We start from the raw sequence: 21823 nt of genomic DNA, 5'->3' as shown, positions 1-21823 counted from the left end.
AAAACCGCAATAATGCATATTAGAAAAACCGAAATTATGCATATGCACTCTTTCGTTTGAAAACCGAAATAATGCATATGAAAAAAACCGAAATAATGCATATATGCACAGTTTCGGTTGAAAACCGAAATAATGCATATGAAAAACCCGAAATAATGCATACATGCACACTTTCGTTTGAAAACCGAAATAACGCATATGAGAAAAACGAAGTAATGCATACATGCACAGTTTCGGTTCAAAACCGAAATAATGCATATGACAAAAACCGAAGTAATGCATACATGCACAGTTTCGACTCAAAACCGAAGTAATGCATATGACAAAAACCGAAATAGTGCATACATGAAAACGAACTTCTTTCTGAGTAGGCGGCCTTCGGCCGCGCTTAGGGATTATAACCCTTACTAAGTAGAATTCTCCTTTCTGTGTTGCCGGAAAAGGGGGCCGGAAGTATTTTTGCGCAGAACTTCTTTCTGCGTAAGCGGCCTTCGGCCGCGCTTAAGGATTATAACCCTTACTAAGTAGAATTCTCCTTTCTGTATTGCCGGAAAAGGGGGCCGGAAGTACTTTTGCGCAGAACTTCTTTCTGCGTAGGCGGCCTTCGGCCGCGCTTAGGGATTATAACCCTTACTAAGTAGAATTCTCCTTTCTGTATTGCCGGAAAAGAAGGGCGGACGTATTTTTGCGCAGAACTTTTCTCTGCGTAGGCGGCTTTCAGCCGCGCTTAGGGATTAAAACCCTTACTAAGTAGAAGTAAATAATTCATATTAGAAAAAACGAAATTATCCATATGCACACTTTCGTTAGAAAACCGAAATAATGCATATAACAAAAACCGAAATAATGCATACATGCACAGTTTCGGATGAAAACCGAAATAATGCATATGGCAAAAACCGAAATAAAGCATACATGCACAGTTTCGGATGAAAACCGAAATAATGCATATGTGAAAGACGAAGGTATGCATACATGCACAGTTTCGGTTGAAAACCGAAATAATGCATATAACAAAAACCGAAATAATGCATGCATGCACAGTTTCGGTTGAAAACCGAAATAATGCATATGAAAAACCCGAAGTAGTGCATACATGCACAGTTTCGGTTGAAAACCGAAATAATGCATATGAGAAAATACCGAAATTATGCATATGCATACTTTCGTTTTAAAAGCGAAATAATGCATATGAAAAAAAACGAAGTAATGCATACATGCACAGTTTCGGTTTAAAACCGAAATAATGCATATGGTAAAAACCGAAATAAAGCATACATGCACAGTTTCGGTTGAAACCGAAATAATGTCTAAATGCACAGTTTCCATATGCGCAATTTCGGTGCCCCTTATATGCGCCAGCCGGAGTGTTTTGCGGACAAAACTAATAGGGTATGTCGCCTTCGCAAATCATTGTATGGATTAAAACAATCCAGTCCCGTATGGAATATGAAACTAAATTACGTACTGACGCAGCAACTAAACTTTACTAGGTCAACGGTTGACCAATCCGTGTACTTTAAGCATTCGGCTCAAAATATTGTACTATTAGCTGTATATCGAGCCCTAACCGCCAAAATAACGTAAGCGACATTTTTTTCAAAATTTTCTTTTTGATGCAGAAATATTCCTAGAGCATCAAGATGCAGATGTCGACGACAAACTAATTTTTGGTAGCAATAGTATGATGGTCACAAAACTAAAAAAGGATTTATCTAAGCATTTTAAAATGAAAGACCTGGGACTCGCTACAAATGTGCTTGGTATGAACCTTACACGAAACAGCGATGGATCCATTTCCATTAGGGCTGTGCGATTAATTAATTATTCAAAATTTTAATTAATCATGAAGTAAATAACTCAATTATTCGATTAATTGGAAATTATGATTACTCAAAAGTTCAATTACAACCAAAAACAAAAATATATGAGTAATTTACTTTATGATTCATCAACATTATGAGTAAAATGAGTAATCAACATTTCAAAGTACTGTTTGCATATAAATCAGTTGAAGTTCCTTGATACAACGTTTCTGTTTTCAAAAAATAATTTTTTCATATACAGAATGTAAAAAAGAAAATAAGCATTTTCCAAAGCAAACTCATTTAACGAGCAAAATTTATTTTTTTGAGTAATCATATATCAAGTAACTCGATTAATCATCGTTTTGAGTAATCAAAATTTTGATTAATCGAGTAATTGATTAACCGGAAAACTGATTAACCACCTTGTTCGAGTAATCGAATAATCGCACAGCCCTAATTTCCATTGATCAAAAGCAATACTTAACAAATGTTTTGCGCCGATTCAATATGACCGATAGCAGCCCAGTAAGTACACCTATGGATCCAAACCAACGATTAACGAAGGATATGTGTCCAAAGTCGAATACGGAACAACAAGAATTGAACTCAATACCTTATCAGGAAACAATTGGGTGCATTATGTATGCCGCTCAAATTAGTCGACCTGATATTGCATTCGCAGTGAGTGCACTTAGTCGATTCAACACTAATTACGGCAAGGAGGGTACTTCGTTACCTGAAGGGCACAATTGATTTAAAATTGACGTATCAAAAGAACAGCGAAGGAGAATGGGTTGGTTATTCCGACGCTGACTGGCTATGTGTTTTTAATGCAAGGAGGTGCGGTTTCATGGGCAACGCGCAAACAACCTACCATCGCGTTGTCATCAACGGAAGCCGAATTTATGTCCATGGTAGCAGATATTCAAGATGCACTTTGGCTTAAGCGGTTCGAAAGTGAAGTATTTTCTTATGGATCGAGACAAATACAGCGGTCAATGCAGCTTTATTGTGATAACCAAGGAGCAATCAAGTTGGCTATGAATAACAATTATCATGTCCGAACAAAGCACATAGATGTCAAAAAGTATTTTATTCGTGAGAAACTTGCAGAGGGTTTGAAAAATTAAATTACAAAAGCACTTATGAAATGATTGCAGACATCAGGACATAGCCTGTAAACAACTCCATTTTGACTAAATTTATTGAACAGTACGGCTTAACGTAATAAGTGAGCTAATTTTGAATTTTTCCTAAAGAAAAAAAAAACTTGAATTTAAATGAAATTTGTCACTGAATAACTCATGTATGTACATTAGACTGCATCACCAAAAAAAGTTGCGGTTTTTCCGCCGGGATTACAAAATGTATTATAGTTTAAGACGTCCACCAAAATATTTCGGAAAAATATTAAGATTTAAGTGAACTGGACCGATTTGAAAATACTTCCAAAAATGAAGTTTTTTATGAATAAAGATAGTTTCTTAAAGAACTTTTTGAAAAAAGTCCCCTCAGATGGTGGACGTCTTAAAATATAATAGATGTTATAATTCCAATGGAAAAATAGTACCGATTTTTTTTTGTATGGGGAGTGATGCAGTCTAATGTACATATATATTTTGGTATATATGTACACAATTTTTAAATAACATTAATTGAAGCTCTAGTGAGGGTGTTGTAAAATGTAATAGATTACTAAACTATGAGAGCTGTCAATGTATGTATGTCAAATTGTATTTATCACAATGTACATTCTTTTATAAGCTTGAAATAAATGCTCTCTATCTGATTCTCTGCAAGCAGCAAGACACGTTTGTCTTTTCACCGAATATTTATAACAAAAAGGTTTTTCAGGGTCTTCAAAATATGCATTTGTTTCAGACCTCTTCAATCGACATAACTCTCTTACCACCCAGCTATTACTTTGGGTTTGGAAACAGGTAATAGACGTTGTGGTGATGGATGGAGTAGGAGTTCATAGCCCAATTGATGGATTTTTTCTGTTGTGACTACACACGTGTGCACCCGTGCATTGTTTTGTTTTAATGGAACAGCAGTTTTTTGGCCAAATGTGTTCGTTCTTGCTTCAAATCAATATCGAATATGTCCAAGATCTCTGAAAAATAGGGTGGGCTTTAGATTGGTAACCCCGGAGTACAGCATTAAGGAAAATATGGGAGGTAGAGGGGGGTCTAATAGCTCCCTGTATGAAGTTTCAAAGCGCGCAACCTTATACTTTTTAAGGGATTTGTTATTAAAGTTTGTAATTTTAACCAACTTTTATGGCACTATTTTACAATATATAATGCACTTTCCACTAAATTTACAGGTTATTTACACTCAATATATGCGCAGTTAGAGTATGCACGTTGAAACAAATAAATAATTTTAGTATATTAGTTTTTTTTATCAAAAATTGATTGTTGTTAATTTTATGAGAGTACATGCAGAATATGTGCAAATGGCAGCAGGACTGTGTTGCCATATCTAAAAAAGCCAAGAGTGGAAAGCAAGACCAAAAGAAAATACGATTAAAAGGAAAATACGATAAGACTCTTTTGTTCAGATAAAAATAAATAGTAGGGGGCTCGGGGTCATATTCCCCTCTTCCGGCAACACAGAAAGGAGAATTCTACGTAGTGAGGGTTATAATCCCTAAGTGCGGCCTAAGTGCAGAAAGGTGCAGTTGGCTTTCCTTTATGGCCAACCAAAATAGACATCACTGGGGCGCCAGCCCCAGGTTTACCACACAGAAATGGAATTCTAGTTACCTCATCCTTTCCAAGGTTACATCACCAGTTAGGTCACACAGAAAGGAGAATTCTACGTAGTAAGGGTTATAATCCCTAAGCGCGGCCGAAGGCCGCCTATGCAGAAAGGTATTCTATGCAAAAGGTGTTCGGCCCCTTTTCTTTAAAACTTTACATATACCCCCTTTAGAACCCCCGAACGTTTTCGGTGAGAGAATGAACTGTATTTTAATTGAAAATTCTTAAAAATAAATAAATAAACATGAGTGGCAAACAATATGACTTTGAAATGGGGGTGCTATTGAATTGGCCAATACTGTAGGTTATAATATAAAGAAAAAGCTAAGTCAGAGAACTAAAGCCGGAGCTCCACACCAAAATTTTCAAGATTTGAGGTGGTTTTATTTCGTGGAAAAGAAGTCTGATATGCTCGATTGTTTTTGAGGACGGGAAATAAGATCGAGTGCTTTTTCATGCTTCATACTAGGTTTGTATAGTAACCAATAGTAGATACTAATTTTTACTGGAAAAGTGTATGATAACTAGGGCAACCCAAAATATGTTCGGGCATGTTTTTTGTTAGGCATGTTAGGTACACGCTGATGAAATGCTTAAACGTTTTTCCAAAAAATATAAAGTTTGAGATATATTTCTTAGAGCATATTCTAGCATATTTTACAATAAATGCATATTTCAGCATATTTTGCAGTAAATGCATATTTTCGGACACTTTGTGCTGCGTTGTTAGGTTTAGAACTAATAATAAAAATTTCTGAAATAATTGTGTCGAAAATGAAATAAATATCAAAGTGCACGTTCACATCGTGTTTATATTAAGTTTTTTATGTGTGAGAAAGATAATACTACATATTTATATGTTTCGCTCTTGACAGATGAGTTGTCCCGACGTTGACCCGCCATGGCGCGCCGTTATAATTTCGATTGGCAAACAATTAACAAAGATTTCATCAAAAGCAAGTAACTGTGTTTTGTTATGGAAACCTTTAGGGCACGGTTACGTAGAGGGAGGCAATTGTCACCTCCTAGGACAACTCCATGTTAAATGCGACAGCAGGAAGCATTGGTGGTAGATTTGCGAGGTACCGGTATTCAACTCCAAAACTCCCGACTAGTACTTTCCGCTGCAGGGTACATATGTATCTACAAACATGCACAGTATGAATTCCTATGTTAATTTATTGGCATATTTTAGGCGCTTATAATTTGTTTTTAGAAGCATATTTTGGGTAACCCAAAAAACTTGCAAGAGAACACCGAATCGAGAGCGTGATAACACGAGAGAGCTGCAAATTATTGCTAGTGAAATTTTTACTAGCAGGAATTAGCTAGCAGAAGAAGAAGAAGAATAAATGTGAAAAGTCGCCATTTGTTGAATTGGTTTAGTACAAACATAAGTAAAATGAGTGGAAATCAAAATATTAATGATGTACTGGACTGTGTAAGTGCTTGTGTGTAAAGCAAAGAGTTTAAAACTTATTTATAAACAGTAAAATGTTTGCAGCAGAGTCTCAAAACAGTCCAACAACTGGTTACTTGCAAGTTTTTGCTAGTTTTGTGTTCAATAACTTTTCCTGCTAGTTTTCTCTTCTTCTCAATTTTACGCTCTATTTCGCTTTTACGCTCTCGCTGCAATGCTTTACTGGAGAAGTTACTTTACAAACCTATTATTTTCTTCCGATCATTTTATGCACTTCTCGAAGCAGTCGTAAAACAAAATGCAAAGCATACGTAATATCGAGCTCTTCAAATTTCCAACATTCGTTAGATAGTCAACAATGCACTGAAAAAGTGTTCGTTATACCGAATATTCGTTATACTGCAGCACCACTGCAAACGTAAATTTTGTTTTTATACGGCTGCCATATCCTTAAATGAATTCGTCCGCCTTTAAATTTTGACGCTCAATTTCTCATTAAGCCTTGTGCAGGCCACATAAATTTACATACATACATATTTATCTGCAATATTTCATTGGATTTCCAAACAATATTTTAACGATGAACCAGTTATTTGTGCAGTTAAATGTCCTTGCAATGGAAGCTTCATAAAAATATAAACTTTTTGAGGGGAAAAATATTCTTTTTTAATCCAAAGTTAAACCTTCTAAAGTCATTTAGGTTGTTTTATCACAGATATGTACATACATATGTACACTAGTGGTCAGCTGATTAAGTTATGTGACATTTTGACCAGTTTTGGATATTTTTCTTTTGTTTATTTAATGTTTATAATTGAAATGAAACTTCTTTAGCGGCGGTTGGTTGGTTGGGAGTAAATTGGCAAATTCAACGGAAATTGCACACGGAAATGGTTGGAACGGGATCAAGTGCTTCTTAAATGTATACAAATGGTATTAATTTAACAAAAACTTGCTAATAAAAGGTTAAAGAATACCACGTAGAAAAAGACTACTTAATACAAGAATGAAAGTAAAGGTGAGTACGTACATAGATAAAGAAACGGATAAAGGCGAAGGTAAAAATAAAAACAAAAACAAAGGTGCGTAAGGATAAAGGCAAAAATGAAGATCAAGGTACTAAATTTAAACACTTTACTTAAATAAGGGCAAAGGTGAAGGGGAGTATGTAGATGAAGAAAATGATGAACATAAAAGTAAAAACAAAGATATAGATAGAGGAAGAAAGATTAAAATAAAGGTAATTATAGAGAAAAGGATATAGATAGAGACACACAGAGACCTAATCTGGGAACTACTTCGGGATTTTAGGGATTTTCGGTATTCTCCGGACTTATCGATATAATAATCGATATTCTTATCGGCTTTGTTATCGATATTAATATCGATTTTGCTATCGATATTTTCGGGACTTATCGATATAATAATCGATATTTTTATCGATTTTCTTATCGATTTCGTTATCGATTTTCTTATCGATTTTGCTATCGATTTTTCTATCGGTATCAATATCGATTTTACTATCGCTATTTTTATCGATATTTTTATCGGTTTTGTTATCGGTAAAGATTAAAATGAAGATAAAGGAAAACAGAATAACGCAAATTTAATTAGAACGAATAGGGTAGAGGTTTAAGCTTAAAAAATTTGCATAAAAATATTAAAAAAAAAAAATATTTAAAAAAAATTTCAACGGAATCGTAATGATGCCTTTTTTTAAATTTTTCCAAGGATTGGTATAAGAAAAGCTTAAATAACTGAACCTAAACTATTCCGATTTAGACTTGTGAGGTATCATTGAAAGGGTCACCCCCTTTTTATTTCTTTGCTAATACTCATTTAAATGATGAAAGATAAAGGTAGGATGGAAGAGCGTCATTCCAAGTTGAATTAAGATGTGTTGGTATTTGATAAAAAAAGGGACGTGAACGAGTTTTTTTTTTTTGGTACAGAAATAAAAAGAGTGGGAAAGTACCTTTCTACTGAAACCCCATAAGTCTAAGCCAGAATAGTTTTGGCCGAGTTATTCAAGTTTTTCGTAAATCAAACTTTGAAACCATTAAAAAAAATAGCATAAAAAATGTCGTTATTACGATTCCGTTGAAAAGATTTTTAAATATTTTTATGCAGATTTTTTAAGCTTAATCTGTTTTGTCATCTGAGGGGATTTTTTCCAAAAAGTTCTTTAAGAAACTATTTTTATTCATAAAAAACTGAATTTGTTGAGGTATTTTCAAATCGGTCCAGCTTACGTAAATCTTAATATTTTTCCGAAATAGTTTGCTGGACGTCTTCAAATATAATAAATTTTTGATCACGGCGAAAACCCGCAACTTTTTTGGGTGATGCAGTCTAATGAACAAGAGATGTTAATTTTTCGGTTTTTTCCGATCCCGGGATTTTTGGGATGGCGTTGTCGCAATCAGGGTTGCCACTTTGGTAAATTGTTACCAAAATTGGTAGAAAAAATTTGGGTTGGTAAAAAGGTATATTTTTTCTCATTTTGGTAGATATTTGTTGAACTCTTCGTTACCGATTTATTTTTCGTAGTTATCTTTATATTATAAATTTCTTTGCATACTTTTTATATACTTACATACGTATAAATGTATATCGATATAAGGCGAACATATCGTGCTCCATTCAAAACTCATTTTACTGGAATCCCGGGGAGCTTTTGATTGCCTAAATATTTTAAATGATTATTTAAATACAAATAAAAACAAATTTACAGGTATGTAATGAAGCACTATACTTGTTCGCAAAAAAAATTTAATCAACGTAATTTTTTATCAATAGAAATTGTTAAATAAAAAACACAAAAGACTGGTGGCAAAAAATTAAAAAAAAAAAATCAACGGGAACCACAGTGTGAGCTATACTCAAGTATTATTTGCTTTAAAACTCGGTATCTTAAATTGTTCTAAAAATTCAGAGTGAAAAATTCGAAATTTGGACGAAAATTTTTTGAATTTTTCTAAATGTTGTATATAGTTTGAATCCTTAATTTTTATGAATTTAGTTAAAACAACAAAAAATTTTTACTTGAAAAACATTGCGAATAATAAAAAAATCACCAGGTGGTTTTTTGAGTCACTGTATTTGTCAGCCTTGAAATCCAACGGAGAATCACTCTTGCCAAAAAGTGCTACGTTGGGCTGAGTAGGCAATTGAGAAGTAAAGTACTCTCTCGTCGTACAAAGTTCACACTCTATAAGTACTCATCATGCCTGTGCTGGTGTATGGCGCGGAGGCATGGACAATGAAAGCATCTGATGAGGCGGCTCTTGGAGTTTTCGAGAGAAAGATTCTGCGAAAGATTTACGGACCTTTTGGTGATGACGAATATCGCAGACGATTTAACGATGAGCTGTATGAGCTTTACAACGATATAGACATAGTGCAGCGGATTAAAATTCAGCGGCTCCGCTGGCTTGGCTATGTCGTTGGAATGGACAGAAACGCTCCTGCTCTGAAAATTTTCAACGCGGGCCGCGATGCTGATAACAGAGGAAGAGGAAGGCCTCCTCTGCGTTGGAAAGACCAGGTGGAGAAGGACTTGGCTTCACTTGGCATTTCCAATTGGCGTCAGTTAGCACAGAAGAGAAATGACTGGCGTGCTGTTTTGGACTCGGCCAAAATCGCTTAGGCGGTTACAGCGCCAATAAAGAAGAAGTATTTGTCTATAATAACTCGAGTTGAAGTTTTTCAAATTATGAAGTTTCGTTGTTGCCTTTAGTTTCATCACTTCCGATTTGAAAGAAACTGCGAATATGCTAATAATATGACTCAAATACCGTATAATTAGCTTAATAAAAATTTCCTTAAAAACAACTTTAATTCTTATTGAAATAACTAAAAAAATAACAAAACTTTAGTTTTAATTGAAAAAAAGGAAAAAATAAAGCTATAGTTTTTATTAAAATAACTATAAAAAAATTTATTGGTAGATATTTTTTAGATTTGGTATATTTTTTCTCAAGTGGATGGTAAATATTTTTTTTCGTCAGTGGCAACCCTGGTCGCAATTTAGATATTCATTACTTTTCAACAGCTTGAATCGAAAAAATTGCTTCTATATTGTTTGAGAAGCTCTCCTACCATGAAATAAATAATAAATAAATGGGTTTGAAACCATGGTACAATAATTACACGTATTGTCTTCCCAGAGAGCGCATATTCCGATCTGCCTTATTTAAAAGATATCATTGTTGCAAACACTAAAACGTTTACTGCTGGAAATATCCCTTTTTCCATACCCTATATACCATATGTATATCTGTCGTATGGAAAAGTAGCTTATGTCGAAAGGCTGGCTTTAGTATAATGCGGCACTCACTTTTTTCTTTAAACGACAAGGAATTTTTTGATGAAACTTAGTAAGAATATTGACTTGCTAGTTTCGGAACTATTTCTTGCACGTTTATTTGTTAAAAGTTGTTCAACGGCTCAGCGCCAGTGAGTCATTCGCAATCGTATGCTGCGACATAATTATGTAGCTTAAGCTTAGTATGTAGCTTAAGCTACTTTTCCATACGAACACAGATATGTTCACGTATTTTTTTCAACAAACCGTCTTACAGAGAACTTATTCCATTTGCAAAAGCCGAAAAAAAAACATTTTCTTGTAAATAAACTCAAAATTTGTTTGGCTCACTTAATTTCAAACATTTTTCCTTTTGTTTTGAAAAATTATAAAACTTAAATTGAGCGAAATCAAAAGGCAAAGCCAAATAAAAGTAAAAGAATCAACATTGAACTGCGTCAAAATGAAAATAAGGGAGCACGAATTTCGATGTGAAGCGAAACTCTCTAGGAAGACAATACCTGTAATTATTGTACGATGGTTTGAAACCTACTTTTTTTATTTAAAGTGGCGCTTTACTCTTTGACCGCAGGATTTATTTTGAAAGACTTTGTGATTCCAAGATATGATTGATTCCAAAAAATATTAAACGATTCAATGCAATGTAGAATAAAAATATGGGTAACAAATGCAATAGGAAATTTCTTTAGAATTTAGAAAATTTAAATTTTTTTGGACGAATAGGTAATTTTAAGCTGACCAAGTTAGAATAACGAAATTCGAACAAATATTGCGACATTTCAAGGAAAAAAATTTAAAATGACATTTTCAATATTTACCAGCCCTTCTGCACTAGAAACTTGAATATGTTTAAATTCTACAGAATTTCCTCATTAATTTTATACCCATACTTCTTCTCTAAGCACATTTCTCTGATTTTTTTAAAATCATTTTTGAATTACGGACGTCAGAGTGAAAAACTAAAAACGCAAGTTTACTATATTTGGCCCATGGTTTCGCGAATATATTGATATTTGTGTTTAAAATTTACTATCGCGCGGTGTTATATGTACAATGAGCTAGAGATTTATAAAAAAATATTAATTATTAAATAAAAAATGAAATATAGCCAATACTGGTCAAGAAAAGAAGTTTCTATTATTGCCATCAGTGCAAATTACAAATCCCCAAAATCCCAGGATTACTTGCCAAGAATCCTGGGATTTTCGAGACCTTAAAAAGTCTGGGATCCCGAGATTAACATTCCTATAATGTACATACATATCGCGCGGTGTTATATGTACAATGAGCTAGATTAAAAAAAAAATATTAATTATTAAATAAAAAATGAAATATAGCCAATACTGGTCAAGAAAAGGAGCTTCTATTATTGCCATCAGTGCAAATTACAAATCCCGAAAATTCCGAGATTAACATTCCTATAATGTACATACATATATTGGTTATGAGACAAACTAGATGTTTAACGTAAGTTTCACTTCTCCAGTGTGTCCCAGGTGCACTTACTTTTTCTTATAAAAGTCTGGAACATTACATAACCAGACAAAAATTATAAAAATTCAAAGAACTTTAATAATTGCACCCAAAAAATTTAGGTAAGCAGTTTTATAGCCTATTCAATTTTAGGTAAGCAGTTTTATAGCCTATTAAATTTTAGTAGGCTAAAGTGCGAATTTCAAGACGCCCGAAAACGCGTTAATTTTTAATCTTTTTTTGCTGTCGATATTCACAAATGGCTGGTTAATCGTTAAAATATTGTTTGGAAATCCAATCCAATATTGCAAATACTTATACAGGGTGTCCCAGAAGTAACGTGCCAAACTTTAGGGGAAGGAAGGTGGGGGGTGAGCTCCCTGATAAACAAAAAATTTTCAGGTAAGTCTCACCGTTTTTGAAATATTTAAATTTTTTCGAATTTAAAAAAAATCGTGCCTTTTCATGTGTTTTCTTTAACTGCAACTACAAACCGGGCAATACTTAGTAAATTTTTTATGTAAAATACTTCCAGATAGTTGCCTCTCCATACTCAAATGCAATGTAGTTAAAATATATTAAGGAACCATCATAAAATTAGGACTATTTCTGGATTTTTAACTTTTTGGTATTTTCTTCCCCAACTTTGACTATCTCGGGAGAAAAAAAATGTACTGAGCTATAACTTTACATTATATAAAAAAATTGTTCATTTCATAAAGATTTCAGAAACGTGCCACACTTACTGTTTCGAATAGAAAAAAAAAGTTATAGCCACTTTTGTGGGTAAAGGACTGAGACACGCTGGAATGTATTTAATAGATTTAAATTGAATTTGCTCTTGTTACCGTCAAATGACATGCTAAATAGTACAAAGGTACATTATTACCTGCTCCTGACATTATTTTGTGTTACTTACCGGAATTAGTGAAAGTGAATTTTGTGAAATTGGACCCTTCGAACATTGTGTTATTAATACTATGACAGAGAACACGCAGTATACGTCGCATGAATATGCGGATATTCACCTAATTTACGGTGAAGCTTGCTGTAATGCCAGAGCTGCTCAAAGACTCTATGCAGAGGGATACCCCAATCGTCGACATCCGGGTCGTGAAGTATTCGCCCGGACCCATAGAGAAATATATGAAGGTAAGTGATTTTTACACCTTTCTTGTTTGCTTGCTTGTTAACTATAATTTTTCACTTTTTTAAGGTCGCATACCTGGAAAGCGTGGCGGCGAAACAGGACGTCCTGCAACGGTAGATGTTGAAGCTGTGTTAGAGAAAGTGGAACTAGGTCCATCGACTTCAGTGAGAACGATGGAAAGACGGACGGGAATACCAAAAACTACAGTTCACAAAGCTTTAAAAGACCATCGATTTCATCCCTACCACATTCAACGTGTTCAGGCTCTACAGGAAAGAGATTACCTGTCGAGGGTTAGATTTTGCCGTGAAATGTTGCGAATGCATGCATCAGACCCCAACTTTTTTAATAAAATAATTTGGAGCGATGTGAAACGTGATGGTTATTTTAATTTACATAACCTTCACAGTTGGCAGATAGACACTCCTCACGAAATGAGAGAAGATCGTTCGCAGTGCCGGTACAAAATAAATTTATGGTGCGGTATTTTTAATTGTCAGATATTGGGACCTGTGGAACTGCCGCCAACGCTCAATTCTCACAGTTATTTAGAGTTCCTTCAGGAACGGCTTCCAACTCTTTTGGAAGATGTACCCTTAAACCTGCGGCGAAGACTATGGCTGCAAAATGACAGGTGCCCTGCTCACTACGGGCGTGAAGTAAGAGCTCATTTAGACGAAACTTATCCTCGCCGATGGATTGGACGATACGGGCCAATCACGTGGCCCGCTCGATCGCCAGACCTGAATCCATTCGATTTTTTCTACTGGGGCTGTCTTAAGGACAAAATTTATTCAAAAACAATTCAAAACGAAGAGCATTTGCGGGAACAAATAAATGGAGCTGCTGCTGAGATAGCCCAATTGAGTTTAAGACCTCTAAAAGCGTCTTTACTTAAAAGGTGCCGAGCTTGTATTAGAGTAGAAGGTCGCCAATTTGAGCATATTTTATCAATAAATGAATAAATTTTTCTTCAAACAACTCATGTATATCTTATTTCACGTGAACCCATCCTTCACACAAAATATTGATAGATATAGCCCTTGTTATAGACTCTAGTCCGAATTCCGGTAAGTAACATAAAATAATGTCAGAAGCAAGTAATTATGTACCTTTGAACTATTTAGCATGTCATTTGACGGTAACAAGAGCAAATTCAATTTAAATCTATTAAATACATTCTAGCGTGTCTCAGTCCTTTACCCACAAAAGCGGCTATAACTTTTTTTTTCTATTCAAAACAGTAAGTGTGGCACCTTTCTGAAATCTTTATTAAATGAGCAATTTTTTTATGTAATGTAAAGTTATAGCTCAGTACATTTTTTTTCACCCGAGATAGTCAAAGTTGGGGAAGAAAATATCAAAAAGTTAAAAATCCCGAAATAGTCCTAATTTTATGATGGTTCCTTAATATATTTTAACTACATTGCATTTGAGTATGGAGAGGCAACTATCTGGAAGTATTTTACATAAAAAATTTACTAAGTATTGCCCGGTTTGTAGTTGCAGTTAAAGAAAACACATGAAAAGGCACGATTTTTTTTAAATTCGAAAAAATGTAAATATTTCAAAAATGGTGACACTTTTACCTGAACATTTTTTTTTGTTATTTTTTTGGCCTTTATAACAATTATATTCAACAATTTATATTGAGCTCGAGGCCGTTTTAAATGAAAATTATTGTTGCTTTTCCGCAATAAAATTTTTTGTTTATCAGTGAGCTCACCCCCCCCCCCCCACCCACCCTCCCCTAAAGTTTGGCACGTCACTTCTGGGACACCCTGTATATGTATGTAAATTTATGTGGCCTTTGCGAAGCGGTAATAAGAAATTGAGCGTCAAAATTATGTGCTAGACTTTTATAAAAAAATATAAACATTTAATAAAAATAACCAAAACTTGTCAAAATGTCACTTAATTTAATCAGCTGACCACAAGGGTATGTGCCCATAATTTAAAAATCTGTTGCCTGTGTCTGAATGCATCTTCAATTGCGCCCCGAATCGACCCATTTCAGAGCTTCGCCAACCGTCGAATGAATGCTATATGTTGAGCATTATCTGTTAAAATACTTAACAAAATATGTACCAGGCGTCTATTTATTCTACTTAAACGTAGAAAATCTTTTGGTTTTGTAAACTATATGAAATTTTAAGGCCTAATGACTGGAACAAAGCAAATCTAAATTTGAATTTCTGTAAAAAACTTAAACAATAGAGGAAGTACATATCGCAAATTGAATAATAAAGAAAAATTATTTCAAAATTTTAATTTTTTGCGAGTTTAGTTATTTGGTACATTGAGCATAATCTGCTTACCAGGCTTATTAATTGAGCCATTTCTTTTGAAAGTGACATACATATTTTATGCCATTTGTCTTCAGTGATTATTTCCTGTAGCTGAACGCATCTGTTATTCGGTCAATTTCATCAGCCAAAGCTAAAAAGTTTTGTCATTAGCAGGGAACGGATTTTATGGAAAATGATTTTTTTCTGCTAAAGAGATAGAGTATATCGACTGCTGAGTGGATATTCGACCTATCTCGGTAGCCAGTTCGAAAACGCCCTATCTCAAAAAACTTCAAAAACGTCCTATTTTAGAATTTGGTTGAAGAACGCCCTATTTAAGAATTCATTTCAAAAACGCCCTATAGCAACACATTTTCAATCCTTCAGTAATGAAGTGAGATAGGGCATTTTTGATTCGTATCCTGAAATAGGGCGTTCTTCAACCAAATTCTCAGATAGAGTGTTTTTCATTAAAACTCGGAAATCGGGCGTTCTTCAAAACTGCTAAGAATGAAAATGGTGCCAGAAAACTTCAAAATGCCTTTTGTGGTTCAGGGGTTCTCAAACTTTTAAGATGATAGAACCCTTACTAAATACCTTTCATTTTATGGAACCCACATCAAACTACTAAAAATCAAAGACAGAACAATTTAAACATGAATGAAAACTTTTAATAGAAATAGTCATACTTTAAATTTTAATGTGAAGAATGAAACTGTTTCACTGTTATTAATTATTGTATAAAATAATGTCTGAAAGCTGTATGCACATTTCTGGAGTAGCAGCCAATTTCAACATGAATTTGTTTTTTGTATAACTGTAAGCTGATACCCCTTTTGACAGAGTACGTTGTGACAGAAGGAAGCAAAGTTAAGATGGGCTTTTTAGCGACTTCATGATATCGATGGTCCTCTGCAATAACGGCACAACTCAACATTTTTTATATTTCGGTAGAGCAAATTAAAGATTTTGTGTTTCGTAATGCAGCAATAATATGTCTTGGAACGTAATTATTCCGGATTATTTGCAGTCATTCTATAGGGGAAATTATTCCCATTAAAAAATGACTAAGTGTCCTCCTGAAACTATGAAATGAACAACGGTATGATACGAAAAGTGTCGTTGTTTCACATAAAAGCATGACAAGCCTATCGAGAGTTTTTGACTTCACGATAAATGTGGGAAGTGTACCACTGTTCAATAGTAAGGGTTGGCTACTTCGGTTTTGTGACAAATGGCAAAACTGCGCCTCTGCCGGATTGGTAACAACTAAGCCTATGCTGTTTTGCCACAGAAAAATATGGTTATTTATAAACATAATCCTCTATATAACTCAAAAACATGAAATTTTAAGTTGTGCCGTTATTGCAGAGGACTATCGATATTTACTCTTAACACTAACTCAAAACTCTTTCAGAGACTCAGATTCAAATGTGTGTTTTAATGTCGAAGTACTCTGGAGATCTATGAATGCTTCGTAGATGGATTTTGTACCAAACCTATATTAGGTACTACTACCATCCGAAAAATAATCTGACAAAGATTTCAGGTGATTTACAAAGTACCCAGTTATGACATTTCACATTTCATTTGGCAATTCATTGCGTTCCTTATAGAAAGTTGGCTACAGGGGTTAAATACACATATGTAATAATTATAATAGATTGGCGCTTACAACATTTTAAAATCATATAAAATTGAGAGTAAAAAGGAATTGTTCAAAGTTGTTGTTTGAGATTGAAAATGATGATTGAAATATTACCCAGTTGTTTATTTAACCCTTTTTAATAATGATTTTTTATTGGTCGCCCCATTGCATTTTTCGGGTTTTTGTAGGTTTTGGCGGACCTATAAATTATAGTTGCGATGAAAAAATGGTTAAATAAACAATTGGGTATTATTATTGGGAATCTCCTGCAGATAAACAGAGTTTTCTGGTAGAAAAATATTGATTTTTAACTATTCTATACCATTTCTAAGAAAAGTTGTTTTTTCATATAAAATGTATGGAAAACTTTGGGCGCTTTGAGCGACCTCTAAATATTTTTTTATTTAAAAAATAAAAAATAAGGGTATACTTTTTTCGGTATAGAACAATCCTAGGGGGTGAGAGCATAAAAATTCCGACTTTACTTTTTCCACATGCAATTTTGGGCCACCCTAATGTACATACATATGTATTTTTTTACTATTGACGTTTTTGTGGCAAACGAGCGATATATTCTTCAAGCAATACAAATATTAAAACATTTGAACCCGACATAGTATTAAACATATTTTGGTAGAGTTTCACGTTTGAGCCTCTCAATGGCTATTAAACACAAGCATTATTCATAAGGACATTGGAAAATTGTAATACTTACTTTTTACCTAGTCCCATGAGACCATATATCACACCAGTGCCAAATACAAGACCACATGCGAAAATACTACCCAGTCCTGGGCACAAAATTATTGGCGGTATAGCGATCCTGCACAAATAAATTATGAGTAAAACAATTGATTTTTCATAAACATATGCACCTATCTATATATGAGCCATTCTTTTTTAAGTCGGACAGATTTTGTAAAAAAATTATATCATGTCTCCGATTCGCTTCAAATTTTTTCTATACATGAAATAAGCTAACAATTATTCGAGGAAACTTTTTTTAAATTTTTTTCTTCGGAGATATGATCTGTCAAAGTTTGTATTTTTTCGTGATTCTGACTAATATTGCACTTCTTCAAATCGTTATATCTCAGGTTCTGCTCATCGTAGAGACTTTATCTTAACTTCGTTTTAAACGTGCTTAACATTTCTATTTATATATAAGACGTTCATGATTGTCCTAAAGCTAACTTAGCTACTAACAGTTGAACTTTTTGAAGTTGATTTGCATAGTGAAACCAGTAAAGAAGGGATTTAAAATTACACCATAGTAATCCTTGTTTAATTCTCCATAAAAAACATGGTTAAAAAATTGGCATTTTTCAAGAACTATTTTTGAAATATTGTTTTTTTATGACAAGATGGTTTATTTTGTGAGAGTCAACAATGTTTTGTATCTAACTTGTTTTCGTAAACCTATGATGAGGTATTCTATCGGAATCCACAATAAAATTTAAATGTTTGCAAAAACCCGATTTTTAACACTTTTTTAAATATATATATGTATCTCATCATAAGTTTTCGAAAACAAATTACAAAAAATTATTTATTCTCATAAAATAAACAATCTTGTCATACATAAAACACAATATTTCAAAAATAGTTCTTGAAAAATGACAATTTTTTTTTACCATTTTCTTAAAGCGAATTAAAAAAGGATTGCGATGGTGTAATTTTAGATCCCTAACTTACTGGGCAAATCAACATCAAAAAGTTCAACTGTTAATAGCTAATTTAGCTTTAGGACAATCATGAGCATCTTACATATAGAAATTTTAAGCCCGTTTCTTTAGCTTTAAAACGACGTTAAGATGAAGTCTCTACGACGATCAGAACCCGAGATATAAGGATTTGAAAAAATTCAAACTTTGACAGATCATATCTCCGAAGAAAAAAATTAGAAAGAAATTTCCTCGAATACGTGTTAACTCACTTCATGTATGGAACCCCCAAAAAAAAAACAATTTGAAGTGATTCGAAAGTGTGACACCAAATTTGGTAACCGATATGAAAAAGAAGGCCTCATATGTATGTATGTAAATTTACTTACACGCAGTAGAAGGCAGCCCGATTCCATAATGGGCGTTGTTCTACTTGAGTAGCCACATCGTTTACATAGTCTATGCAAAAGAAGCAACATGGCGCTTCCAGTGCCATCACTATAAAACCAACCACCATTTGTATGATACCTGAGATTAGGCAGGAAACATTGAGCAGCAGAATACCGATGATGTTCCACAGTCCAAAAAGTATACAGACTATAAAATATAAAGTTAATAGATTTATGTATTAAGCGAATATAATTATGTAATAATACATATTGTATGTATGAATGTGCATTTAATAGCTTCACACTTTATACAGTGATACGAAATGGAGGTTTATTTCTTCGTATTTGATGAAACCGAAAGTATATTAAAGCTTACACCCCATCTGTGTTTTTTTTTATTATACATATGTATTGAAATTAAAATACATATTTAAAGATAGTGATTTTTTAAATACCCTGTATACAGGAAAAATAGAGTAGCGATCAGCGGAGCCAACTCGTGGGGAATTCCCCGATTTCCTGGGCTGGCAGCCGTCCCGCTCCCGCCGCCGGCTTCCCTGGTAGCCATGCTTTTTAACGAACTTCTTGTTTGAGTGCACTGACTGTACACGGTGTGCCTGAACCAGCCGTAAATGAAAGGTTCTTGCATATGGGTTTTTTACCTGATTCTGTTAGCCGATGAAATTACAAACTGTTTGAATTCAAAGTCAAATAAAATCGAACGGGCCCTTTTCGAAACAAACCCAATTTTTCTTTATTATATCTAATATATAAAAATCTCGTGTCACGGTGTTAGTGGTCGAACTCCTCCTAAACGGCTCGATCGATCTTTATGAAATTTTTTGTGTATATATGGTAAGTACGAGAATCGGATGTGAAGTATATTTGAAACCAAAGACGATATCTACGAGCCAAATTGATAAGTATTATGTCATTTTATTTCTTTAGCTTTCGGTGCTAATATTGCACCCTCATCAGAATTATACTAAAACAGGTAAAAAATTAGTCACATAATCATAGCACTAATATTTATCAGCCATAGAGTACTTACAAAAATCTGTGCTAATATATATATGTGTGTTTAACGCAAATTAAGCTGCGGCACCATGGATTGTCCATCGTATTATACACACATATATGTATCCGCAACTTGGTCAAATAGGCGGTATGTTTACCCTGTCTATAAAAACAATTAATACAAATTTATACACACAATATTCTATTTTATATAAAACACGCAAAAAGCAAAAGGCTTACTTCTTATGGGAGTAGCGCGTAACAATTGTAAATCTTCCGGCATAATAAATTTAAAAATTGAAATTATTCCAACGAACAGCGAGCGAATTATTAACTCAAATGTCAAAGTTTTATAAGTTCTATTCGTTACAACAAGACGAGCAGGTACATATATATGAAGCGAGAGAAGCATCAAACATAAAAACAGAAAGATTAAACTAAACGCCAAACAAAGGCACATTAGACTAGTTAAGGGCAGCAAAACAACAACACCAATAAGTGTGTATACTATCTCTGTCCCTAACTAGAGCGTCAACCGTGATATATCAACAATTAGGAATGCAAGCATGCAATATTGATACATACATGTATGTATCATAGTTCAGCAGTGCAAAAAACACCAACTATACAGCACAAAGAGAAAAGTAAACAGCTGTGCCGTTTTTTGCGCAATCTTTTCTGTGCGCCTAATACCTAAACTTATGTTGTCGATGAGAAATGTAAACTAATTAACACCGAATATTGGTAAGGAGTTTATTATAAATAGGGTTCAAATTTTCCGTATCCCTTTGTCGGTTCAATGTATTTTTACTAATCTTTATGTGAATCATCTCAGAAATATTAAGTTTGTTCCAATGCTTCTCCCTATCCAAAATTTTGACCTGTTCCCAATCAAAATCATGATCTGTGTTAACTTTATGTACTGTAGTCATAGAGGTTGGATTTAACTTGTTAATGTCTTTTCGATGTTCATTAATGCGGGTCACTAGCTTTCGCTTAGTTTGGCCAACGTAGTTACTATCACATTCTTTGCAGTTTATCTTGTATACCACCCCTTGGGTCTGATCTTTTTCTAAAGGGTCTTTCAACTTTTTAACAAATTTATCATTAACCCTATTATTAACAGAAAAAATAGTTTTGAAATTATATTTCTTATTGATTTTGTTCACTGTTTTTGAGAACCCTTCAATATACGGAAGCACCATTAAATTTTCCGTTCGGTTATTCTGATACTGTAGGTTTCTATCTAAATTATCACTATTGTTCTTATGTAAGCGTTTCCTAACATAGAACTTGATAAACTTATGAGGGTAACGATTCGCTAGTAAGACCTTTTCAACAAATTTTAAATTTTTTTGGTGGTGTTTATGATCCGCCAACTTAGTCGCTTTATCAACAAGCATAGAAACAACTCCCACTTTCTGGCTCAATGGATGTGACGAGTAAAAATCAATATAGCGGAACGAGGTAGTGGGTTTGTGGTACCAATCGAAAGAAATTTTGTTATCACACCTCGTTATGCAAACTTCTAAAAAGTTGATATTGTAATCTTTTTCTAGCTCGAATGTGAATTGCAGACGGGAATGGAAATTATTGAAGGTATTAAGAGTTTCATCAAGTTTATTCTTAGGGACAGCGGTGATAATATCATCCACGTATCTATAGTAAAAGGGTACCTCAAAGCTCAACTTATCGAGGCAGGAAACTTCTAAATCCTGCATAACTAGATCCGCTAAAATAGGGGATATTGGACTCCCCATCGGAGTACCAAAGATTTGCTCATAGTAGAGGTTGTTGAATTTGAAAACCGTGGAATCCATTAAGAGTTCAATGCACTGTTTCAACTCTCCAAAAGGGATCTTAGCGTTATT

At 34.0% G+C, this 21823-nt stretch overlaps 1 protein-coding gene and 1 long non-coding RNA gene across 2 annotated transcripts in view; both read right to left on the bottom strand.

Annotated features, from left to right (window-relative positions):
* Positions 1-19159, bottom strand: part of LOC118738764 (calcium channel flower) — a 37197-nt gene extending 18038 nt beyond the window's left edge. The window contains exons 1-2 of the mRNA XM_036469726.1: positions 18936-19159; positions 17598-17705 (exon numbers count right to left, since the gene is read on the bottom strand). Coding sequence (XP_036325619.1) covers positions 17598-17705; positions 18936-19063 — 236 coding nt within the window. The 5' untranslated portion in view covers positions 19064-19159. The remainder of the gene's footprint in view (positions 1-17597; positions 17706-18935) is intronic.
* Positions 19160-19851: 692 nt separating this feature from the next.
* LOC118738765 lies at positions 19852-20281 on the bottom strand. Its single transcript, XR_004992950.1, has 2 exons — positions 20193-20281; positions 19852-20115 (listed from the first exon to the last, which is right to left on the bottom strand). It is a non-coding gene; the product is annotated as an uncharacterized LOC118738765 (long non-coding RNA).
* Between the last annotated feature and the right edge of the window lie 1542 nt (positions 20282-21823).

This window comes from Rhagoletis pomonella, unplaced genomic scaffold (assembly GCF_013731165.1).
Source record: "Rhagoletis pomonella isolate Grant_MI unplaced genomic scaffold, Rhpom_1.0 Rhpom_scaffold_00005, whole genome shotgun sequence".
NCBI lineage: Eukaryota > Metazoa > Arthropoda > Insecta > Diptera > Tephritidae > Rhagoletis > Rhagoletis pomonella.
Note: the sequence above shows the minus strand (reverse complement) of the source record. Positions and strands in the feature narration are given on the sequence as shown.